The sequence below is a fragment of the Myotis nattereri genome (assembly GCF_964212035.1).
Source record: "Myotis nattereri genome assembly, chromosome: 14".
In the NCBI taxonomy this organism is placed as follows: Eukaryota; Metazoa; Chordata; class Mammalia; order Chiroptera; family Vespertilionidae; genus Myotis; species Myotis nattereri.
Window position 1 is genome coordinate 29,471,848 of NC_138089.1, and position 27,017 is coordinate 29,498,864.

The following is a 27,017-nucleotide window of genomic DNA, read 5'->3' on the forward strand; positions in this document are numbered from 1 at the left end:
TATTATATCATTTAGAATTAAGATTTTTTTAAATTGAATCCTTCTAAATTTTAGCACAATTTAATAAATTATGCTAGAAGCATTTAGGAGATTTTTCATGTAATGCATACACATTTCAATTAATAGTTTATTAATTTTTAAATTTTTTTAATTTGAAATAATCGCATACATGTAAAAAAAACTATAAAATACTATAGCATATTATATGTACCCTTCACCCAGTTTCTTAGGTGTTAATAATTTAAACATAACCATTATACAACTAACAAAATTTGGAATATATTTTTCTTATAATCTTTAATGTTACTTAATCCATTTACTTTGTTTTTGTTAATCTTCACCCAAGGATATTTTTCCATTAAATTTTAGAGAGAGTGAAGGGAAAGGGAGAGACACATTGATTGGTTGCCTCCTGCACATGCTTTGATAGGGACTGGGGATCAAGCCAGCAACTGAGGTACATGCCCTTGACTGGAATTGAACCTGGGACCCTTCAGTCCACAGACTAATTCTCTATCCACTGAGCAAAACAGGCTGCAGCTTAATTCATTTACTTTTAATCTATATGTGTCTTTATATTTAAAGTGGGTTTTGTTTTTGATTCACCCTCATAATCTGTCTTTTAATTGGTGCATTTATGCCACTGACTTTCAGAGTGCTGATAGAGTTAATACCATATCAGGCGGCTTCTGGGGCGGGCCTGCCTTGCCACCTGGGACCTGCCGATGGGGTCCCGGGGCAGCATGGCACGGCCAGCTGCTGGGGCTTTCTGGGGTGGGCCTGCCTTGCCGCCGGGGACCCACCGATGGGGTCCCGGGGTGGCAGGCCTGCCCTGGATGGTGGCGCGCTGGCGGTTCGCGCTGTCCCGCCTTGCCTGCAGTATGCAAATTAGCTGCCATCTTTGTTGGCGGTTAATTTGCATATCGTGCTGATTAGCCAATGGGAGGCGTAGCGAAGGTACAGTCAGTTACCATGTTTGTCTATTATTAGATAGGATGTACTTTTTCTCTTCCTCCATCTTTTCTTCTTCATCATCATGATCATGATGAATGTTAAAGGAATACTGATGTAGGTAGATAAATGGCTAGGAATTCCAGGATTCAAAAACTTGCATTATCACTTTTTTGATAATTTTTGGAGGTAATACCTGTTTCCTGCCTACCTTAGATAATATCTGCTTCCTTCCTGTCAACCATGAAAGAAAAAAAAAATTATTAAGCCTATTATTTTCTAAGAGCTGTGCTGGAGTACCTTTGACCTTAGTTGCCACCTTGTTTTATCTCAGCATTTTCCAGGGATTAACCTCTGAAAGAAGAGTTCCATCTACTTATTATAAAAATTCTGTTGTGTTTTGCGTACTATTTGCCAGGAGCTGTGCTAATAAGCCTGTTATGTTTCTTATTTCATTTAATCTGCACAGCCTTCTTGCAAGAGACGTACTATTAATACACCCATTTTTGAAAACTGAGCCTCAGAGCAATTAAATTTCCCAAGTGGTAGAGACATTCAGATCACATCTTTCAGATAAGAGGTCACTCCTGGCACTTTGCTCTGTGTGCATGTCTTTCTCAGGAAATCTTATTAACATGGAACACGATTGACAAGACCAGAGGAATTTAAAGAATACCTCTAAATAATCTCAGTCCACCCCATTGTGCTAATTGCTTTTAATACTGTTTGTGTGCTCGCTCATTTTTCAGCTTAAGAGTGTCTCTGATAACTGATGTATTAGCTCACTAATTTATGAGTTTTATCATGTGCACTTTATTTTGGAGAAACTTGAATATTTCTAATTGGTTGCTACAATGTTCGAATTAAACCGTACATCCCTTGACAGTTTCTTGATATTGTTAACCTGGTTTCTTGAGAGAAAATAACACTTTTTTTTTTTTTTTTTTTTTACTATGCTGTATTCTGTATGCTCAATAATATCAATAAGCACATTTCTGTCTATGTAAAATTATAGTGTGGTTGAGAGTTAAGGAAGGTAAGAATAGATCAGAAGCTAATTCTTGCACTTATATGCTGTTCATAGGTTGAACATGTGCCAGATTATTGTAGCACCTTTTATTTTAGCCTCAGTAATTCAACTCTGGGAAGCCTGGGGTTAGCTTGCAGCCAACTAGGGAGACGCATCTCTTCTGTTATCCCATAGTTCAAGTAGGTGAAAATACACAGAGAAGCAGAGTTGCAAATAGAATCAGAAACTAGAAACATAAATTAAAATATGCCAGACCTGAGGATTTTCTATAAGTAAAAGTAAAACAGATCCTTGAGAATTAATAGCAGGGGCAGGCAGGAAAAAAGTAGACTTTCTACCCATCTTTACTGCATCCCACAGTTTAAGGAAGCCGACTCTTTGCCAACCAGAAACTTGGCAGCTACCTGCTGTGATGTTGCAACTGCTATCTGCAGCACCCAGGGCTCTTTTACTCCCTCCCACATCTCTTATCATTACCTCTCTGCTTCCCTTGGTGACCACAGTTCTGTAAAGGCAGGGGCCGGAGTGGACTTGTTATGGTGCACTTTCAGATGTGAAGGGAATAGTAGTAGGAAGGGGCAGAGAGAAGAAAATTTGGGGGTGTGGTATGCATTTTTTCAGGCTCTAATTCAAATGAACACATAAGTGACTCTTTTTAGTATGGAAATTTTCATATATTTATAAGAGTAAAGAGAACAGTTTAATAATTTCCTCATACCAATCACCAGCTGAAACACCTATTGGTTTGGCCCTACTCTTAATTAGGGAAAACTATGTTCTGTTTACAGTGTCCAGGATTAAATAACGGATCACATACATCATACAATGAGACAAGGAGAGTCTTCTTTAGTAAATCAGGGGATTTTTTTTTTTTAATATATTTTATTGAATTTTTTTTACAGAGAGGAAGGGAGAGGGATAGAGAACTAGAAACATCGATGAGAGAGAAACATTGATCAGCTGCCTCTTGCACACCTCCTACTGGGGATGTGCCCACAACCAAGGTACACGCCCTTGACCGTAATCGAACCCGGGACCCTTGAGTCCGCAGGCCTACGCACTATCCACTGAGCCAAACCAGTTAGGGAGAAAATCAGGGGATTCTTAATTTGGAATCCACGAATTGACTTCAAGCCATGACAGACTGAATTGCTAAGCAAAATTCTAAGTTCTGGAGAGAGAGTATATAATTTTTTTTTTTTGAGAGTATATAATTTTAATGGGCTCCCAACAAGATCTTAAATCTCCAAAAAAAAATAGGAACTATAATATTATATGACTGCTCAACACCAGAAATTTGACTAAGAGTTGTATGAATCTATCTTTTCTCCAACTTAAGGACTAAGAGTTAAAGTCAAATAATACCAAAGTGGACAGTTAAGGGGAGAGGCCAACTAGAGTTTTAAAATGTTTTTCTTAGCAAACAACAAACCTGGATAACTTTTTCAATTTTCAAATAATGGACATTATTTTTTTTAAAGCCATCATGGGCTTATTAAGAAATTCTGCAAAATAAAAGAAAATCTCATTCTATTTTTTTTTAAAATATATTTTATTGATTTTTTACAGAGAGGAAGGGAGAGAGATAGAGAGCTAGAAACATCGATGAGAGAGAAACATTGATCAGCTGCCTCTTGCACATCTCCTACTGGGGATGTGCCCGCAACCCAGGTACATGCCCTTGACCGGAATCGAACCCGGGACCCTTCAGTCCGCAGGCCGACGCTCTATCCACTGAGCCAAACCGGTTTTGGCGAAAATCTCATTCTTAAGGTACAGAGGAAAATCATATTTAGAAAATATTGAGAAAGGAAACAAGATACTATTAGACGGTGTTTGCTTTCTTATTGAAATTATTTAGTGAATCTAAAATAGTACGGAAAAGACAACAGATTGACACAGAAGGAAACCAACTGAGATACCAGCAAAGATTATAGTAATAATAGCTAAATATTTATTGAGTACCAGATACTGTATTAAAACCTTTCATTAATTAGTTAATTAAATCTAATTAAACGATTATCTCCAAGAAAGTTAAAGTAAATAGGTTAACTCACTTCCCCAAAATCATACAATTAGTAAGAGGTGGATCCAGATTTGAATCCAGGTAGAGTGACTCCAGGGCTCTCTACTTAGGGGACATAGGATGATTACAAAGGATCTTGAATCATTAATGCATTCAAGACTCCTCAAAACCCATACACATTAAAATTTAAGGTACTATTTGAAAGGGCAAGGACTACGCCCTCCACCTTGCCCCAGGGTAAGGGCTATGTCCTCCATCTTACCTTGGCCATATGCTCAGCAAGGCTTCTTCCCGGAAGCCAAGCCGCTGCTGGCCACGCCCAGGATTTCTCTGGACTGGCCAATGATAGTCAAGGGAAGTGCACGCCATCACTATGACCACATCCTGTGTAATGAGACACTGAATTGCGCCTGGCCAATCGGCAGGACCCACAGTCCTTTCTCCTCCCCTTACCCCAACCCCCTATAAAACCTCTCTCCACACAGAGTTTGCTCTCTCTCTGCCACCTGCTGCTGTGCCAGTAAGGGGGGGCAGGGGAGCCAAACCTAGGTTTGAAATAAATGACTCTTTGCTTTTGCATCGGATTCGCTGGCTCCCTGTGGGTTCTTGGGAATCTTGAAATCTGGGCACAACACTATTAAAATCCACAATGTAGGAGTCAAAAGAAACACACGTCATTGATGTAGAAAAGCAGTTGAAAGTCTTCCAAAATACAGCAGTGGTAAAGGATAAAGAAGATGAAAATGGTAGGTACAGAGAATAAAGACTCAGTATGTAGATAAACACTATTCCTGGAAAAAGGAGAATATTAAATAGAAGAGAAGCAATAATCAAAGCAAAATGGAAGATATCCTTGAGGTTAAGGAAGACATAAGTTTATAATTTAAAGGATTTCACTGATATATAGAGAATACTGGATATAGCAGGTTGAAATTTTTGAGAATTAAAAGATATACTATAGCTCAGCCCGTGTGACTGTGGATGAGCCTTAACCTATGAACCAGGTGGTCAGGTTTTCATTCCCAGTTAGGGCACATGCTCGGGTTGCAGGCTCGATCCCCAGTAGGGGGTGTGCAGGAGGCAGCCGATCAATGATTCTCTCTCATCATTGATGTTTCTATCTCTTTCCTTCTCCCTTACTCTCTGAAATCAATAAAAAAAAATTTTTAAATGATTTTTTTTAAAAGTAGACCTACACAATTATACTCAACTGATCTTTGACAAAGAATGGCAGTTCAGTGAAGAAAGGAGAGTCTTTTTAACAAATGGGCTGGAAGGAACAGTTGAAGTCCACATACAAAATAGTGAACCTAGAGACAGCCCTTAAACCTTAAAATGGATCCTAGACATAAATGTGAAACAAAAAGATAAAACTTCTAGGCGAAAAAATAGAAAATCCAGGTGACCTTGGCTTTGGCAATGACTCTTTAGATACAACAGCAAAACACATATCTGATAAAGGACTTTGTGAAGTTAACCAGCTGCAAAGTTAGCTGTGTACAAAGGCTGCCCGTACTAGTTTAAGGGTCTTCAAAACCGTCTTTAGGTTTGATAATTCTCTACGGACTCACAGAATTCATTGAAAACTGTCATACTCACAGTTACAGTTCACTTCAGTTGAAGGATACAGATTTAAATAAACCAGTCATGGGAAAAGGCACACAGTAATCTAGAAAAGTACTAAATGTGGAGCTTCTAGTTTCTCTTTTCTCATGGAGTCAGGTACAGCTTTGCTTTCCCAGTACCCATGCTTGACAGCGTGCACAGAGCATTGCCAGCCTGAGAAGCTTGCTTGAGCTTTGGTGTCCAGTCTTCCCTGCGGTTCAATGAGGTAAACCTGACCTGGTACTCTTGTAGCTCATTTGTTTCCAATCCCTCAGGAGGTCGAGCTGATACCCCGTGACTCAAATGCTCCCACCCTGAATCTCATTGTAGGTGTGACTCAAAGCCTCCACCCTAAATCACATTGTTACTATCTGGCTGCCCCAATGCCTCCAGTTAAAATAAACAAAGACACGTTTTATCAGGCACAGCACTCCAAGAGTTTAGAGATAAACTCCCAGGAGCTAAGGGCAAAAGTCAGACCTCTCTTTGGATAAAATTAAATTACTCACCTACCTAAATTTGTATCAATATATATATATAAAAAGAACCCATGAAGTAGGCAAAAGACCTAAACAGACACCTCACCAAAGAATATATACAGAAGGCAAATAAACATATGAAAGATAAACTCACTATCATTTGTCATTAGAGAATTGCAAATTAAAACAGTGAAATAGCACTAACACCTCTTAGAATGGCTAAAATCCTAAAAAGTTGACAGTAACAAACAGCTGGCTGCCATACAGAGCATCAGACTCATTCACTGGTGGTGGGAATGCATAATGGTGCAGGCACTTTGGAAGACAGTTTGGTAGTTTCTTGTAAAGTCAAACAGTCTGCTAAAAGAAGTGTAAACTTTATATATGTGGTTAATCTCCTATATATAACCAATTTCCTATCTCTGCCACCCCCTAAGTGAACACTCTGCTCAAATTACTTCAACTCCCACACGCGGTACCTTATAGAGAATGTCTCTCAAGCTTTTCTAGAACATTTACAGAAGGTAACCATAATAGAAAACAGGAAAATTTCAATTTCTGTAAAGCAGAAATTTGATAGGTCCTTATATCTGAGCACATTGCAATAAAATATGAAATTAATGATAAAGTATGCCTGTCACTTCTTTCCCCAAATAGCTATTAAGTCAAAGCAGAAACTTCAACTGCAATGACTTAAAAATAACAAGAAATTATTATACACACACACACACACACACACACACACACGGGATGCAGTCAAAATTGTGTATATGCTTTATTATTTTAAAATGGAACTAAACAAGCAGTGAACTCACCTCCCAGAGTTTGGCAAAGTTAGAAGAGGGATATAATAAAAATAAAAACAAAATTGAATAAAGCCAGAAGATAGAAATATGGTAAAACTGAAAGAGCTGATAGATTGATTGTAATAAACAAAATCCAGGAAGTAATTTAGCAAAATGTTGGAAATATTAGCAACATTAGAGGAATATTAGAGAATTTTTGAAAATGATCAGATTATAGCAGTTAAGTTTGAAAATATTGCTGAAATAAATTATTTGGCCCTGACCGGTTTGGCTCAGTGGATAGAGCGTTGGCCTGCAGACTTAAGGGTCCCAGGTTCGATTCCGGTCAAGGGCATGTACCTTGGTTGCGGGCACATCCCCAGTGGGGAGTGTGCAGGAGGCAGCTGATCGATGTTTCTCTCTCATCGATGTTTCTAACTCTCTATCCCTCTCCCTTCCTCTCTGTAAAAAATCAATACAATATATTAAAAAAAATTATTTGGGGGGAAATATATATTACTAAGATTGATTGTTTTTAAGTAGAAAACTTAAAAAGTCTGTTATGTTGGAAGAAATAGAAAATGTCCAAAATATCACTTTAAAAGAGATTCTACAGTTTTATAGGCAAGCTTTTTCCTTTTTCTATGAATAGATAATCCAGGCAATAAAACACTCAGAGTATAAAACTAAAGGTTTCCAGTACATGGAGCAAAACTGATTTAACTAGATAATAAAAATCAACAGTACAGAAAGTTATCAATCAGTCTCACACTATAGAAGCAAAAACCTAAGTATTAGCAATAAAATTAACATACTAAGAGAACTATATACTTTGAACCAAGTAGCATTTGTCTCAAGAAAGTAAAGATGGTTGACTTAATATCAAGAAATTAACAATAATATGTTTACATAGGTAGGTCAAAGAACCATATTTTTGTCTGAAATACTTTTCATGTTATATTTATATATTTTTAATCCTCACCCAATAATTTGTTTTTATTGATTTTAGAGAGAGAGAGACACACACATCAATGTGAGAGAAACAGATCGGCTGCCTCCCATACATTCCCAAACCAGCCAATGAATGTCTTCCTGGTATTTTAAGGCCTAGGATAAGAGAGAAGATCAGTGAAATCTGTAAGACATAAAACTAATGACACACCAATGGCTATGTTTTCCACTATGTGAAGAATGCTGAATTATAGTCAGAGAGAATGATGCTGATATGAGAGAAACTCAGAGGCAACAGACAGACACAGTCCTGTCAGCCTTAGAGTTCCTGAGACCTAGCTGCATCCCTGACCCTCCTACTTTAGTTATCTATAACCCTTTCCTGTTTTTAAATTTTTGTTACAGTTGACACAATATTATATTAGTTTCAGGTGTACACCCCAGTGACTAGACATTATATAACTTACTAAGTGATCATCCTGATAAATCTCATAGCCCTCTGACCCCATACATATGCTATTAGAATATTGACTATATCCCCTCCGCTGTACTTTACATCCCCATGGCTATTCTGCAGCTACCAGTTTGTACTTCTTAATCCCTTTAACTTTTCACCCATCCCCCCAACCACCCTCTCATCTGGTAACTGTCAGAATGTTCTCTAGGAGTCTTTTGGTTCTGCTTATTCATTTATTTTATTAGTTAGATTCAATTATTGATATGTATTGCAATTTTATTCATATTTTTATTGTGTTTTTTTTTCTTGTCTGGAAAGCTCTTTATATGTTCTTTGATTCTAAGTGATAACTTTGTTGCATAGAATAACCTTGCTTTTTATCACTTTGAATATTTCTTGCCAATCCCTTCTGGCCTGCAAAGTTTGTGTTGAGAAATCAGCTGACCGTCTTATGGGAGCTCCTTTGTAGGAGACTAATTGCTTTTTTCTTGCTGTTTCTAAGATTCTCTCTTTTTCTTTAACCTTTTGGATTTGTAATTATGATGTGTCTTGGTGTGGGCCTCTTTGGGTTCATCTTGTTTGGGACTCTGAGCTTCCTGGACTTATATATCTATTACCTTTACCAGGTTAGGGAAATTTTCTGTCATTATTCTTTCAAATAGGTTTTCAATTTCTTATTCTCTCTCTCCTCCTTCTGGCACCCCATGATGTGAATGCTGGTACACTTGAATTTGTCCCAGAGGCTCCTTACCTTATCCTCATTTTTTAAAAATTCTTTTTTTCTTTTTGCTGTTCTGATTGGGTATTTTTTTGCTTCCTTATATTCCAAATCGCTGATTTGATTTTAGGCTTCATCTATTCTACTGTTTTTTTTTTTTTTTTTTTAAATATATATTTTTTTATTGATTTTTTACAGAGAGGAAGGAAGAGGGGTAGAGAGTTAGCAACATGGATCAGCTGCCTCCTGCACACTCCCTACTGGGGATGTGCCCGCAACCAAGGTACATGCCCTTGACCGGAATCGAACCTGGGACCCCTGAGTCTGCAGGCCAATGCTCTATCCACTGAGCCAAACCGGCCAGGGCCTATTCTACTGTTGATTCCTTGTAATGCATTCTTCATTTCAGTTAGTGTATTCTTTATTTCTGACTGTTCTTTTTTTTTTTTTTTGACATGTGTTTGATTGATTTTAGAGAGAAAGGAAGGGAGAAGGAAAGATAGAAACATAGATTAGCTTCTTCCTGCAGGCCCCCTACTGAGGATCAAGCCTGCAACCCTGGCATGTTACCTGCCCAGGAATCGAACCAGTTACCTCTTGGTGCATGGGACGATGCTCAATCCACTGAGCCACACCAGCGGGCCAGTGACTTGTTCTTTTTTATGGTTTCCTAGCCCTTTCCTGCATTCTGTGAGCCAACGAATTTCCTTTCAAGTCAGAGTAGTTGAGTTGAATTTCTATCCCTGGTAACTGAATTAATACCTGAATTTGGATGAAGCTTTCTGACTCCAATGTTCTTTCTTTCTCTAATGTACCATATTCCTTCTCTAAAGCAGTTACTGTCTCCAGTGGTCGGCAAACTCATCAGTCAACAGAGCCAAATATCAACAGTACAGCGATTGAAATTTCTTTTGAGAGCCACATTTTTTAAACTTAAACTATATAGGTAGGTACATTGTTATTAACTTAATTAGGGTACTCCTAAGGCTTAGGAAGAGCCACACTCAAGGGGCCAAAGAGCCGCATGTGGCTCGTGAGCCGCAGTTTGCCGACCACGGTTCTAGACCAGAGCTGTTTAATGGAACTTTCTGCAATGATGGAAATGTTTTGTATCTGCAGTGTCTAATACAGTAACTGTTAGCCATGTGTGGCTATTGAGGTCTTAACATGTGTCTAGTGCAATTGGGAAATTAAAATTCTAATTTAACTTTAATCAGTTTAAATTTAAATACCCACCTGTGGCTAAGGCTACCAATATTTTTGATACTGTAGCTCTAGACATTGTGAGGACATTAGAAGTTGTATCTCTTATTTCTTTTCTTTTGTTTTTTTTAATCAGGGAAGTGGTGTGTGTTTAGGGAAACAAACAAGATTAGACATTTTACTTGAAAATATGAATATGTATAGGAAATCACATGACTAATTTCCATTCCTTCCATAATATGGATGTGGTAGATATTTTAGCAGAAATGGGGCAAATAAAAACTATTATTGTGCTATCATAGTGTCATTTCTGTCTATAGAACATAAATGTATTTATAAAATGTAGTTAATATTTGTTCAGGTTGCCAAGAAACATAGCAAACTCTAGTCCAAATAAATTAGCATATAAATCTGGGGAAAGACTGTCTAGCCCCCTTTGGTGTTTTTCAGCTAATCAGTCTTTGTAAATAATATTTTGCTTAAGTGGATTTTCTGTATAAGATTAAAGAAATGTTATTTGAGAGGATCTACATAAGGTGCATTTTGTTCCCGCACAGTGTGTCATTCACTTGTGGGGAACAAGTCTAAAAGAACACAGGAGGTAGTAGTGATCATGCTGCCGGGCGAGAAAGGCTTGGGAATAGAGTGAAGGGCAGAATTGGGACTAGGGAAAGGGTACTGGCAAGGAAGGCAAACAGGGAGAAGGAAATCTATGAAAGACTAGAGGTAGGCTTAAGGTCAGATCCATGGAGCAGGTCAGTTTGTCTAGCTCAGTGCCTGGTGCTCAGTAAGTGTTTGTTGAAGGAAAGAATGAATGATAGCTAGGGAAAAGAAGAATTGCTCTTGCAGGAACTATGGAATCCTACTTTGGTCCCACCTTATTTTGTCTATACTTGATCTCAGCCATCACATGTATTCTTTTTTTTTTTAAAATATATTTTATTGAATTTTTACAGAGAGGAAGGGAGAAGGATAGAGAGTTAGAAACATCGATGAGAGAGAAACATCGATCAGCTGCTTCCTGCACACCCCCTACTGGGGATGTGCCCACAACCAAGGTACATGCCCCTGACCGGAATCGAACCCAGGACCCTTCAGTCCGCAGGCCGACGCTCTATCCACTGAGCCAAACCGGTCAGGGCGCATGTATTCTTGACCTTGAGTTGCTATTGGGTTTATTGTTAGAACATATACTAAATGTGTGAGGGAAGAGATCAACCAAAGAACTTATATGCATATATGCATAACCCATGGACACAGACAATAGTGGGGTGAAGGCCTGGGAGGGGATGGGAGTGGGGAGAAGAGGAGTCAAGAGGGAAAAAAAGAAAGGGGACATCTATAATACTTTCAACAATAAAGATAAATTTAAACAAAAATAAGGAAAAAATAAAACAAGTGCCTGATTGGGGAAAAAAAAAAAAAGAATGGAACAGAGTAGGTATCTAGCCCCTGGATATCCTGGCCTTGGGTAGCATGGTGAGCACTTCTGGCTGATCTGATAAGTTAGAGGCAAGTGCTCATTTTCTGTGTGGTTTCTAGAAGGCAATCAAGATGACCAGAAGCAAGGTGGAAAGTTAAACATTTTTCATATGAGTATGTAAATAGATGTAAACATGTAAGATTTTTAAAAAAATATATTTTATTGATTTTTTTACAGCGAGGAAGGAAGAGGGATAGAGAGTTAGAAACATCGATGAGAGAGGAACATCGATCAGCTGCCTCCTGCACACCCCCACTGGGGATACGCCCGCAACCAAGGTACATGCCCTTGACTGGAATCGAACCCGGGACCCTTCGGTCCGCAGGCCAACGCTCTATCCACTGAGCCAAACCAGTCAGAGCAACATGTAAGATTTTTTTTTTTAAATATATTTTATTGATTTTTTACAGAGAGGAAGGGAGAGAGATAGAGAGTTAGGAACATCAATGAGAGAGAAACATTGATCAGCTGCCTCCTGCACATCTCCCACTGGGGATATGCCCGCAACCTCGGTACATGCCCTTGACCGGAATCGAACCCGGGACCTTTCAGTCCACAGGCCGACGCTCCATCCACTGAGCCAAACCGGTTTTGGCAACATGTAAGATTTTAATACATGAAACTGATTCGGTGCTGTATAAAAAATGGTTAGGCATGCATCTTTTTTTATTCAAATGTCCTCTGAAATCTGATAGCCCATAAAAACTTAGTGTATAGAATTTTAACCGATTCCTTTACTCACATATTATAGTGATTTTATATCTGATAGTGAAAACAGATTTTAGAATCTGAAAAAATACAAAGCTATATATAGGTTGTATTTTCAATTTTAAGTGAAAATATCTATATCTATATCTATATCTATATCTATATTTATATCTATATATACATACATATATATATACATTATATATGTATGTGTATATATATATATTTGTAACCCAATTTAATTTGCACCCTTACGTGGTATCATTCTTTATCGGTATGTAAGAGTAACTTGTATGTAGTCTGTTTGCAAAGAAAAGTTTGACTAAGAAAAGCCTCTCTTTGATCTGTTTCATTGAATATATGTTTGAGTGTCTAACAGGCACTGTTTTAGACCCTGGGAATAGGACCCTGAACTAAGCACAATCCTCCCTCTGTTGGCGAGACACACGGTCAGAGGGCATCATTCAGATGAAGTGGTAACTAAGTGAATAAGCAGAGGTGCCTCACTCATCTCGGAGAGGTGCACAGGGAGCTCGGATAAAAACTGATAAACTCCCTGAAGGCAGGGTCTTTGTTTAGCTTTGTCTGTTGTGTTCACTGCTCTATCCCCAGAGCCCAGAATAGTGGTTGGCTCATAATAGGCATTCAATAAACATATATTGTTGATTGAAGAGTTTATTGTTTTGAATTTGTATAATCATAGACATGTACTTTAGTGAATAATTTTTACATTTTTTTAAAGTATATTTTATTGATTTTTTACAGAGAGGAAGGGAGAGGGATAGAGAGTTAGAAACATTGATCAGTTGCCTCCTGCACACCCCCTACTGAGGACGTGCCTGCAACCAAGGTACATGCCCTTGACCGGAATCGAACCCGGGACCCTTGAGTCTGCAGGCCGACGCTATCCACTGAGCCAAACCGGTTATGGCTAATTTTTACATTTAGGTAGTTGAAATTTTTATAATCTCAGTTACCTTAATTTTATGTTTCTTACCTACATTTTGCTCCTCCTTGTGCCCAGAAATCCAGAAGCAGGAAAAATTTATTAATATTAATAACTAGTCCTATGGTAACCTGACATGGCAAAGGATAGATTTTGAAAGCACCTTCAGAGGTCATCTTTTGTTCGGTTTCCTGCCCAGGAAAAACTGAGTAAAATAGTTAGGTCTGTATCTTTACTCATTAAACAACTAGGACAACATAATTGGGTTCTCTCTTGAGAAAATGGAGAAAGGTACTTAACCCTAGATATAAAGGTACTAACCTGAAAATGTAGAACTTCTAACTGTGTGGGAAAGTGAAAAAAAAACAAAAAAAAAACAAGCCCAACTAAGCTGCTCTTTGTTGATATCAGAAATGGGCCTGTCATTCATTTTGGCATTGAAGCATAGCCTCCTATCTCGGGGGGCAGGACCAGGACTTTTTTTTCCTCCCTGAAGAGCTGGACAGTTATTACAGGTTGAAAAGCCCAGACCAATTTTTCAAGAGTTTGCCCTTTTTTTTTTCTTTCTGAAACTCATGGTGTTTTTGCTCTGCTTTCAAGATGCGTTAAGGTCTCCTGTGTATTGACTGCTTTGGAGCCAGCCAGTATCCTGACATGTACAATTCGAATTATGCAGGTTTCATGAGTAAGTTTAATCTTATTTTTTAGCTAGTTAAAATTCAAGTGCTTTTTAGAAAAATGGAGTTAGGCATGTTATTTGACTACTTTTATTTTAGGTATAATTTAATCAACCTTTACTTTAAAAAAGCAAGATTTTATGTTAAAATGTCCCTTTTGTCTCTAAGAGCTGCACTTTCAGTTTCTTTTGAAGTGTCGTTTTGTATTAGATAATATTCATAGGTCTCCTGAAAGACAGTTAACTCACCAGTTTTCTTGAGCATCTTTTTAGTTTTACTCAGTATTTTAAATTGAGCTTCCTGAGCTCGATTGCTTATGTCTGACACAGTCTCAAGTTTCCAGTGAATGGTAACAAAGACTGTAGAGTGTTGTGGGTACTGCAGTGAGAGGCATGCTTCTTTAGACCAGGTAAGAGAGATCATTTTGTTTCTTACTGCTGGGTGAGTTTTTACAGCGCTTATTTTATATAGTTTCAACTGCAGCAAAATTACATTGATAAGTAGCCAAGAGCACGCTGAATTCAAGATGTCCTTGCTTGTTGCAGACAGGAAAACTAGAGTATGGGGGTTGGGATTGGGGGGAAGGGTAGAGTAAGCTTAGTTTATCACTCAGTTACTTATATAAATCAATTAAAATGAGAAAATAATTCCGGAGCTCAGTTTTCTTCATCCAGGAACTAAGGAAGCAGTTGAGGAAATGCATAATTTTAAAGGTACTTCATGGCTAATTGCTTGTGAATGCAATTCAAATGATAGTTTTTACTTTCATTTCTTTCCAGTAGTTAATAAAATAAGCTTTGCCTGCAACTATGCACTTTTTTCATTTATGAAAACTTTTAAATTGTCAACAGTAAAATATGCTTCCTCAGGATCCTTGGAATAAACCTGACACTTAAAAAAACATTTCAGCTTCTATGGCTGTTTCATTTCTTTTTTTTCCCCCAGTACATTTTTCTTAAAAAGTATTTGTGCTTTGAAAATGTCAGCTGTATTCTAATGAAGCTCGGGCATTGTTTGCACATAAAGGGGCCGGTGCATTCCACAGCTTTATGGTTTATTATGAGGCACAGTGTGAGAGTGTGGGTGGCACCATTTGCTGTCTGCCTCTTGGGGTAGTGACTGCCATTATGTTAGTGTTGGATTGGCAAAGAATATATAACATGCAAGATCCTATGTGAATCTGGATACTGTGAAGAAAATCTTAACCCTAAACAATACCGAGTGAGCCTGGAATGTGTGACAACTTGATTGAGTTGGTCACTTCAAGAATACTCTTGAAGTCTGCTTTTGAGTTACAATTAATATCCTACCAGTCACATCTCTTGTTTTTGGATATATATAACATTTACTCATTCTTTGAACTTTAATAAGGAAATCAATGTTTCTAAGTAAACTATGACATTTTAAGTAGATGCAGTAAAATGTTAAATAATACATTTATTTGGAAAAAAGTTTTAAGCAACTTAGTGTGGGTGGGGAGGGGGAGTGAGAGAGGGAGAGGTCAGGCAGAGAGCCTTTCTTTCAGTTAGGAAAGCTCTGTGAAGAAAAAAGCAACAGATGTTTCTTCTGTTACAATTGAGGCTGTTTCATTCAAAATTCACAGTAGCTGAAATGGGGAGGGGAGGTCATAAATCTGACTTAATCAGCGAATAAATAAAACTTAGTTATTTAAATTTATTCTTTTATATTCGGGATTTGAGAATCAATATAGGGTAACATTCTGAGTAACACCTTTTGAAGAGGCTTCTTAAAATCTTAAACATTTATGTGTAATGGAAATGTGAGAAAGTTAATTTTAGTGCATAAAAAGGTCATTAACTCATGTTAGGGAAAATCAATATAAAATATGTAAGGAATACTGCAGTTGCAACAGTTTGGAATTGCACAATAGGTACTAAGGCTCAAAATGAAATTGCACTTTGAAACATCATTCGAGTATAGTGGTAGATCATTTTATCAATAAGAAGCATGAGACTTATTCCAGAAGGTCTTTGAATCTTCTTTGTGGGAGAAATATTTTAAGTTTATTTGAAATGATGTGTTCCAGTTTGCCTCTAAAAAGAAAGACCATAAGCTTAGATTTGGTTGCTAATGGAAAGAGGGGAAGAGGGAACTGTTTATCTGCTCAAAGAGTGGGAAAGGAGAACTTGAAAGCTGATTGCATGCCAGGAGAGCTGTCAAGAAATCTACTTGAATTTGTGGGATAAATAATAAGTCACATAAAAACCTTTCCTTTTACTAGTAACATGAAGAGAAGTTCTGTGCTCCTAGAAAGTGTGCATTTAATACGCATTTCAACTTTATGCAGTTTCTTAAAAGTTATCTCTTGTAAAACCAGCGTGCCAGATCTTGCACGTGTTAGGCACTGATTAAAAATTGGACATACACTACACTGTGAAATTAGTAAAAATATGTACTAGTAATAGCCAAAAAATTATTTGAACCATTTATGTATGGAGCAAATAGTAAGTGGTTTTCTAAATGTTTAATGGGTCTAAGGAGAAGACTGGAAAACATACTAATATTCAAGGAGATTATTAAAATTTTCTCTTGCTCTTAACTAGTACCTGTGGTCTACCCTGAAGATTTTCTTTGCTTTAAATAATGACAGAATTTAGAGATTTTGAAGCTTTTCAGATCATTGTTTTAATTAAGATTGAGATTCTAGCCCGAGCGGTTTGGCTCAGTGGATAGAGCATTGGCCTGTGGACTAAAGGGTCCCCGGGTTGATTCCAGTCAAGGGTACATGCCAGGGCTGTGGGCTCGATCCCCACTGGGGGGTGTGCAGGAGGCAGCTGATCAATGATTCTCTCTCATCATTGATGTTTCTATCTCCCTCTCCCTCTCCCTTACTCTCTGAAATCAATAAAGATATCTTAAAAATAAATAAATAAAAATTCTATGCAATATTTAAAAAAATATTGAAATTCTAAAATTGATCTAAGTACATTTTGGTTTTTAAAGGAATAGCATTATGTAGCAGTTGAGGATTCTTTCCTCTTTAAGATAAGTAAAATAACTTACTTGGAGTTTAAAGTAGATTTACGAACTATAGATTTGACTAACGTATGAAATATATATATGTAACTTTGATGGAATAGACAGCCCTAAAAAAAAAAGTTGGTGCCCCCTCCATGGGACAGATAACTGTGGCAGCATCATAGATTGTAGTTATCAAAAATGGGTGTCACTTTTAAAAAATGGGTGTCACTTATGATTATAAATATAGGCATAAGTTACTTAACAAGGAAAACAGTATCAGCCACAATAATAGCTGAGACTATTGACCCTTCAAATGAAGAGGAATATACTGAAAGGTTCTGGAATAAGGCGTACCTTGTGGTTCTTGCCTTATATGTGAACTCTTTGGCACAAAGCTGAGGGCTGGGGGTCTGAGCCTTACCTACTCATTGTTCTCCAAGTTAGAATGCCAAGAGAGTGATTGATTCAGGTATTCTCTCTGCTTTGCATATGTGTGTGCAATTAGAAACAATCTCTGGGGAAGATTTGTCTGATGCCTGTATTTTTTTGAAAAGAAAACTTTTATATTATTATTTAGGAGCAGGTAAAATAGTATGTGTACTGTGCTTTAAGTATATATATAAGTATATTAACTCTATATTGTATGAAGGGGTCCAAGAACCTATCATGTAATAGAATGATTTCTTTCTACCAAATTTCAAACAACCAATTATGAAATGAACTTTTTGGGATCTTGACTCTAAAGCTAGAGATCACCAACAGGGGGGCTTTGTTTTAGGCATTTTGCTCACGTGTGTTGCAAAGTTTGATAACTCTTGGCAATTTCTCTATGACAAAAATATGAGGAGACTGTTAACTGAGCATTTACTGTGTGCTAAGTAGACCCAGTAGAGGTTTGCAAAATCTTTTAATGGATAAAATTTTAATACAAAAGATTTTGTTGACATTGATGTCTAACTTTAAGATTTCTTGCTTCACTTAGCTGGTGTGGCTCACACACTGAAGGATCACGAGTTTGATTCCTAATCAAGGGCAAGTACCTGGGTTGCAGGCTCAATCCTCTTACCCTGGTTGGTCAGTCTCCCTCTGTCTCTGTCTCTGTCTCTGTCTCTGTCTCTCTCCCCCTCTCCCCCCCTCCCTCTCTCTTCCCCTCTCTCCCCCTCCTCCTTCCCTTCCCCCTCCTCCTCCCTCTCCCTCCCTCCCCTATATCCTTCCCTCCTTCTCTCCCTTCCACTCTTTCTAAAAAATATCCTCGGGCAAGAATTAGCAAAACAAAAAAAGTAGTTTCAGTAACAGCTTTCAAGTGAAGCATGTTGAAATAAGAATATTGATAACCTGCAGTTTTGAATGAGCTACTTAGTATATATAGTATTATGGAATACAATGATTCCCTTTAATTTGCTAAGGAATAGAAAGAACTGCTTTAAAACTCTTAATTCATGGGTCTTTGGTCTTTCTGAGTTTGTGTCTTAAAGTTTTAAATTTATTTTAAGAACAGAACTTTTAAATTCTAGATCTAGTCTTTGGCATCTTTTATAAATATTAGAAAAATATCTCTCTTGACAGTAAATTTAAAGTGATTCGTTTGTTAGCACTGTCTGGGGCAGGGTGCCATTTCAGAGGGGTTCTGGGCTTCTTCACGAGGATTTCCAATGAAGAGCCCTTGGGGATTCTAATACTCAGAAGTTCTGATCCTTGTGGTTGCACCAGCTGCCTTGATCTGCTCCAGCCGTTCAGTAGCTGTTGGTATAAGATAAAACGCTCTGCTTCCCGCTCCTCTCAGTTCCTGGGCATGCAAACAGTGTCTGTGTGCCATCTGGTGGGTGTACCGGCTGTGGTGACAGTGCTAAAAGTAGTGGTTGAAAATAGGTTAGACATTGCAAAGATATAACATTTACGAAAAAGAGACTGAAGAAATGAGGGTCATTCAGCCCTCTCTCTCTTTAAAATGAAAATAGAGGTAAGTGTAGAGGAAAGAATCTACTTATACTCCATTATTTCCTTCACTTGAATAAAGAGAAAAACTTGAAACAGCCTTTCCCAATCTTGTGTGATCATAAGAATCATCTGAGGCATTTGTTAATAATACGCATTCCACCTGGTTTCAGATTCTTTAGTGTCAAGTGGATTTCAGGAATGTGTGTTTTGAATAAGAGGGTCCCTGCCCTCTCTAGCTCCCCTAACACACAGTGCATTTTATAACCAGATACATTTGGGAAGAATTGCTGTGATGAATTGGAATGACCAAGTTTGAGGCCATATGGTAAACGTAGCCAATTATTAATCAGAAGATACATTGTCCCAAAATGGGGAATTCTAATTAAGCAGGTGGAAAAGAAATGAGGACATTAAGAATTAAAAGGTTTCCTTGGCTGAGCAAGATAATAGAAATGGGACAAAATGACATGTTTTAACAAAAGATGAAGAAGCCAGTGAAACAGCAGTAGGATCAAATTTGTAGATGAGACAAATGTTTTTGGATAGACATTTAAAAAATATGAAAGGGAAAGGTCCCACCAAAGGAACCTAATGAGAATGGATTGAATGATTTCTAAGATCTTTTAGCTTTGAGGTTTGATGAATTAAATGAAAGCAATTATAATAGCCCAGATACCAGAGCTTGAATTAAGGAGTTCCTTTAAGAAATGAAGAGGTGCTGTTTAAATCCTGGCATGTGGGAAGATGGGGGAAGAATTTTTTTTTCTCCTTTCAAATTGAAAAATCCAAGGCATTTATGGTTCTGCATAGCAGATAAAGAAGGAACTTGCTCATCATTTTAAAAGATGTCCTCTAAGTCAAAATGCTTATCAAAGCCTAGAGAGTAGATTTGATCCTCCAGGGAAAGTATGTAGGAAAGCCTGGCATAAAAGATTGAATGACTCATTTAGGAGTATGCCCTTAGGGCTAGAGCTATTTCTTGTTATGGCCATTTCAAGATCCCTTTCTTTGGTTCCTGGGGAGATTCTGGTTAGGTGTCTGTTGGGGGAAACCTAGAAGTCCTGCATTCTCACAGCTGCAGAAATAGGCTCTTGCTTCCATCCCGTGACCTGGAGGAACGTGCATGTCAGATCCTCTGTCCTTATCTCTGCACTAGAGGATGCTTGTTCTCTATTTCGGACCCAACTACAGAGGGAGAGGTTCTAGAGGTCACTTTAACCATTGTACTTTGGAGAGATTACGAACTTTTATCTTCTATTTCTCACTCCTCCCATTTATAGCAATATTGTGGTCACCCACAATTGAAAAGTTTAGATTCACTCTTAGGAAGTTTGGTGAATATGAGTGAGTACAAATGCAATAAAATCCAACATAACAGGGTTAAAATGTGCAGATCAGAAATGCACATTATAGCTATACTAGTAGCTACCTATAAATAGAATAACAACTTTAAAATTTGAATATGTTTAATTATAAAAATGAAGGCAGTCAGAGTAATTACAAGGTTTATTTATTTACCTTTAATCCTGACCTGCACATTATACATGGGTGTGCTATTTTACTTATAGGTTTGGTATTTCTAGTTAGATATGTTATCTTTTTACATTAAGCATGAGTTATTAACACGTTTCATTTATAAGATAATGCTGTTGATCTATGGGGCCTGAGTATTTTCTAAGTAAAGGTGATAGCCATCCCCTGAGCCATCCATGTCGTTTCTTCCTAGTCCACTGTCTTCAGTGACAGATAACTGCTTTCTGGGTGGCTGGCTGGCTAAAGGTTGTGGGATCTTTTCTCTCTGCAAAATGAATTGGCCTATTCCAGAACCAGTCTGTGACTTGATCTATTTGAAATGAACCGATAGTCCTTTACAACAGGTATTCATAAGTAGTTAAAAGGAAATGTTAATCTAGTCACTGTTAATCACTAATGAATAAAGCATGTGATGCTGTCACATAAACAGCAGATCAGTGGAGCAGAATAGAAAGGTAATAAATTGACCCAAATAAGTAAAAAGATCAAGGTTGCATTTTGTATCACATTGTGGAGTGGGGGAGTACGTTATTCATTAAAAGTAGCCATCTGGCCCTAGCCAATTTTGCTCAGTGGATAGCGCATCGGCCTGCAGACCAAAGAATTCTGGGTTTGATTCCGGTCAAGGGCATGTACCATAGTTGCAGGCTTCTTCCTGGCCTGGGCCCTTGGTCAGGGCTTGTTCAGGAGACAACCAATCGATTTGTTTCTCTCACATCGATGTTTCTCTCCATCTTACCCTCTCTCTTCCACTCTCCCTAAAAATCAATGGAAAAATATCCTCGAGTGAGGATTAACAACAATAACAAAAAGTAGCCATCTGGAAAAAAAAAGACAATCGGAACTTGCACTTCTCACATCAAATAATTTCAGATGGATCAAGCATGTAAAGTCTTAAATGAAGGCATTTAACTATTACAAGAAAACATGGGGAGTATTTTATACCATCTTAAGCATATAACTAATGAGAATTCATTTCAATTCAATTCAATTCATATCTGCCCTAGCCGGTTTGGCTCAGTGGATAGAGCATTGACCTGCGGACTAAAGGGTCCCAGGTTCGATTCCGGCCACAGGCACATGCCTGGGTTGCGGGCTCTCTATTCCCGGGGGCATGCAGGAGACAGCCAATCAGTGATTCTCATCATTGATGTTTCTATCTCTCTCCCTTCCTCTCTGCAATCAATAAAAAAATATTTAAAAAACAAAAAGAACAGCATATCCAACTGGAAATACCGAACCTGGAGGCAAGTAAAATATGCATAGCATGTTCATATACAGTGTACACCTCTAGGGTATAGAGGAATGATAAACTTTGTAGTTACTCTGACTTCCTTTATTTTTATGTTTGAATATAGACCTCTATGTATGATATAAAAGTCATAAAAGGGATGAACTATAAAATTGACTGCATTATTTTTAATGTGCAAAGAAAGGCATATATAAAAAAGCAAAAGACAAAGGTCAAATTGGTATAAATAATTACAGCATGTGTAACAAAGAATATACTTACTCCTTCAGTATATAAAGAGGGTCTATCAATAAAAAAAAATCACTAACAGCCAATAGAAAGATGGGCATAATTCTCAGGAAGGAAAATTTAGATGACTTTTAAACAAAACAAGTCAGCCTTATTCATAATAAAACCAAAATAGAATAAAAATTAGATACTGTTTTTAACCTAAAAATTGACAGAAGTAAAGTTTGATAACACGGAGTTGGTAAGGATATCAGGCAGGGGTCCTCAAACTTTTTAAACAGGGGGCCAGTTCACTGTCCCTCAGACCGTTGGAGGGCTGGACTATAGTTAAAAAAAAAAACTATGAACAAATTCCTATGCACACTGCACATATATTATTTTGAAGTAAAAAAACAAAACGGGAACAAATACAATATTTGTATTTGCATGTGGCCCGCAGGGTATAGTTTGAGGACCCCTGAAAGGGAATGGATACTTTCATATATTTTGAAGGGAGGGTAAGTTGGTACAACCAATGTGTGTAAAGAGTCATTGCAGTATTATTTGTAGTAATAAAATATTTTACTTTTAAAAGTGTTTGTAATACGTAGTCCATTACTAAAAGACTCAATAAGTAAACTGCTTTAGCCACAGGAAGAAATACTATGTAGCTAACAAAGAAAACATTGAGGCAAACTACATAAGATAAATGCCGGTTACTAAGTGTGAAAAAGCAACATGCAAACTGATACAGTATTCAGTCTTATATGTAAGGAAAAGGGATGTTTATGCACATATGTTTATATGTGTCTAGAATATTTCTGGAAGCTTATAAATGAACTGGCACCAGGAGCTGTCTCTAGGGAAGGGAATGGTTAGATGGTAGTTGAGGTTGGGAGGAGACTTAGTTTTCACTGTATACTCTTGTCTCATGAATTTGTATCATCAGCTTCCATCATTCATTCATTCACCCAACTCGTATTTGTTGAACTCTGCTGTATCCCAGGCACTATGCTAGGTGCTAAAGATAGAGCAGTGAATGAGATAACAAAGCCCTATCCTTGCAGAACTTAGTATTCTAAGAGTGGGTGAGGCTATGGACAGCTAATAATTTCATAAACAAGTAAATATAAATGTGCAATATGTCAATAAGAGGTAAGTACAGGCCTACCTCGTTTTATTGTGCTTTGCTTTATTGTGCTTCACAGATGTTGCATTTTTTACAAATTGAAGGCAAGACCCTCTACCAGCAGAAAGATTACGACTCACTTTATTGTGGTACTCACTCTAATTGTGGTGATTTGGAATGAAGCCTCAGTATCTCTGAGGTATGCCTGTACTCCGGTGAAAAAATAATAGTAAGTTAGGAAGTGCTGATATAGGTTGGTCAGAAATCTCTGAAGCAGTGATGACTGAGCAGAGACTTGAAGGAAGCTGGGGAATACGGCATGGCACGTAGAGATATCTGGGGGAAGAAAGTTGCAGGCAGAGGAAACTAAGAACAGAGGTCATGAGCCATAAATTTGCTTGGCATGTCTTGAGGAATAACCGAGAAGTCTGAATGTAGTGGAATGAAGTAGGGAGAGATGGACAGGTAATGAGGTCAGAAACAAGTGGTACTGGTAGCATAGGGCTCGGCTCTGTAAAGCTGTGTGACGTTTACACTGACAGATGCAAGGCCAGCTGGATGTTTTGAAGGTAACTGCTCCACACAGCACAATTACTCTGACTGCTGGGTGGGGGTAGGACAGTGTTCATCACTGGAATAATGTGAGCTGCTTACGTAACTTAACATTTTCTAGTAGCCACATTTAAAAAGGTAAAAAGAAACAGGTAAACTTCACTTGAATGATAGATTTTATTTAACCCAGTATATCTGAAATTATCATTCAGCATGTAATCAATATAAGCACATTATCAACGAGATACTGTACATGTTTGGGATACTTGGCCTTCAAAATCTGATGAGTATTTTACACTTAGATCAGATCTCAATTTAGATGTTAAATTTTCTCAACAGTTAAGGTGAAATGTAGTACTATCAAAAGAGAAACTATTTTATACTGCTTTAGTTTTTGAGTTTAATTAAAATTTAGTAAATTTAAAATTTCAAGTTCTCAGTCACACTAGTCACATTTCAAGTGCTTAATAGCCACAAGTGTCTAGTGACTACTGTATAGGACAGAATTAGAATAGAGTTGGGGGCAGAGGTGGGAATGCACAAGCAGGTTGATGAATCAGTAACTTAAACAAGAGATGGTGGCTTGGACCAGAGTGATAGCAGTGGAGTGGGTGAGAAGAGGTTGTATTCAAGATAAATTTTAAAGATAGAGCTGACGGGATTTATTATTGGAGTGAATGTAGGATATAAAAGAAAGGGAGAAGTCAACAGTGATCTTTGAGAAATAGAGTTGGCATTTACTGAGATGAAGAGAGATGGGAGAAGGAGGCTTCGGGAGGGATGGGGAGCAGTCAGGAGTTAGATTTGGGGTGTTAAGTTTGAGATACTTACTAAACATAAAAATGGGGATATAAGAAATGATAGCTGGATATGTGAATCTGAAGGTTAGGAGAGAGGTTTAATTAATCTGAAGAACTATATGTGAGAGACAGCAGACCACGTAGGGAGGAAGAATTGACGGAGAAGAGTTGGAGGACCAAACCAAGGGGCTTCCGAATGTTTTTAGAGAAGAAGCCAGCAATCAAGACAGAAGAAGCCAGTGAGTTAGAAGAACCATAGAGAATGGTGGTTTGGATGCCAAATGAAGAGTGTCTCAAAGGAAGGTATGAGGTTTCTTTAAGCATCTAATAGTTTAAAGTAACTTGAAAGCTGAGAATTGACCATTGGATTTAACAACATGAAGATGATCTTGACAAGAACTGTTTCAGTGAAGTTGTTAAGGAGAAGTGGGAGTGGGTTTAAAAAAAAAACAACAGTGGAGAAATGGAGATTGCAAATGTTGATGGGTTTTGTGAATTTTGCTGTAGAGTGCAACAGAAATGAGTTGGGAGCCAGAGAGTTATGCATTGTTTGCTTTTTAGATGAAAGAAATACGGCATGTTTCTGTGTGGATGAGAATGATCTAGCAGAGAGGGAAAGATGGCGGTGATTCAAGAGACTTAAAAGAGACAATACCTGAAGGGATGTCATTTAGACAAATACATGAACTACCTGTTTAAAAAATAGCCCCAATTGAGATAACAGAAGAAGAGAAACAAAAGGGTTGTATTATCTGTAATTAGTCTCTTACTAATAAATATAAAATTGCATAGGTCACTTTTCCCCATCATTTTTATTTTTTTTTAAATTAAGGTACTTGATGGCCTGGTGCATGAATTTGTGCATGGGTGGGGTCTGGCCGCCTGCCCCAATGGGGGCTGATTGGGGCCGGGTTGGTGGGGGGGAGGGGACGCGGGAGGTTGGCCAGCTAGCCCCGCCCCTGGTTGGGGTGGGAGGGGGCCGCTCAGGGGCCAGGCTGGCTTTGGGGGAAGAGGGGCCACAGGCGGTTGGGCAGGGCCGATCGGACCAGTTGGCCACTGCAGTGCGTGTCATAGCGACCTGTTGTTCCATCATTCCAGTTGCTTGACTTTTATATCCTATATAATAAAACCCAAATATGCAAATCAACTGAAAGGCAGAACGACTGGTTGCTATGATGTTCACTGACAAACAGATGCTTAACGCAGGAGCTGCCCCCTGGTGATCCACAGGGGAACGCTGCTCAGCCAGAAGCAGGCTCACAGCTGGTGAGCACAGGGGTGGTGCTGGCAGGCAGACATCCCCCAAGGGGCCCCAGACTGCAAGAAGGCACAGGCCAGGCTGAAGGGGACCGCCCCCCCTCCAGTGCACGAATGTCGTGCACTGGGCCTCTAGTATATTGATAATTCACATGTAGTAGATTACATTTGATAAACACATATACCACCACAATCTAGGTCATATTAAAACTTTTATATTTAAGGCTGTAGGCTAGCTTGTCCTATGAGGTTGGACCCTGTACATATATGATATACCACTATTTCTGCTTTGACATATTTGTAAACCCATAAAATAGGCATATTCTTCCCTACAGTAAGTTACTAATTTGGTTCTACTAGGAGTATGTAATACAGGCTTGGGTTAGGAAGGTTTTTCCAAAAGCTAATTCAGACAAAAAACCAATTTTTTTTCCAGAAAGTCAGTGCTGTGAAAAAATAATTTATACTGGCATCATGTAGACAAACCACAATTATTTGACTGCTTTTTTTTTTTTTTTTTCATTTTAATTGGACATATTTAAGGTGATTAACTGGAACTGGAAGAATGATGAGTGAAAGAAATCACTACTGTCTAGACAATTCTAATGGAAAACAGAAAGATCCATTTACTCAAAATTGAAATAAATTTTGAGTCAAAATTCTGTGTCTGTGCCAAGATTTGGCATAAGGTTTTACCTCTTTTTCCTAGCCACTTCCCAAGGTGATTGATCTCATTTAGTTAATTCAGGGAATTTCCAGAACCAAAACCCAGGCAGGTCTCTAAGTTTTTGTTTTTAATAAGTGCATCAGGTGCCAGGAATTGGCTTCTGGACAGTATTGGGTCCCTGTTGCCAAGAAGCTGGGAATTATGGCCAAGCCATTATGCAAAAATGTTTAGACTTGGTTTGGTTTTCTTTTAACCTGACAGGTATTTCGGGGGACTGAATGTTTGTAATCTATTTAAATATGTCCTTTTGACTTATTTATTATTTTGACCTAGTTTATTCAGTGAAAGTAAATTGTGTAAATACGTACATGGCTTTTATTTTTGAATAATACAACTATTGAAATCCCAGTGGAGCCCCTTTAATTGCTTATAAAACAGATTTTATTTTTACTAATAAAAAAAAAAATGCAACCTGGCCTGTGTGGTTCAGTGGTTGAGTGTTGACCAATGAACCAGGCTGTCACTGTTCAATTCCTTGTCCAGGCACATCTCTGCCAACTCAGGGCATTACCTACCTACTTAATCTTCATCAATCTGGTAGATGAAAAATTTTCTTTTTTTTTTAAGTTTTAATTTATTATTAAAATCAAGCATTTTTCATATGAACATTGACATTACTAT

General features: G+C 38.0%; 1 protein-coding gene across 15 annotated transcripts in view; it reads left to right on the forward strand.

The window, feature by feature from the left end:
- Nucleotides 1-27,017, forward strand: part of TFDP2 (transcription factor Dp-2) — a 120,317-nt gene that overhangs the window by 51,868 nt on the left and 41,432 nt on the right. For 3 of the 15 annotated variants that reach the window (XM_081106118.1, XM_081106120.1, XM_081106107.1), the window contains exon 1: nt 23,140-24,715. The exons of 10 other annotated variants lie outside the window; for them this stretch is intronic. In XM_081106118.1, coding sequence (XP_080962244.1) covers nt 24,694-24,715 — 22 coding nt within the window. In that variant the 5' untranslated portion in view covers nt 23,140-24,693. Of the gene's footprint in view, nt 1-23,139; nt 24,716-27,017 lie in introns of those variants that run through there. 2 more of the 15 variants (XM_081106119.1, XM_081106108.1) reach the window with 2 other exon arrangements.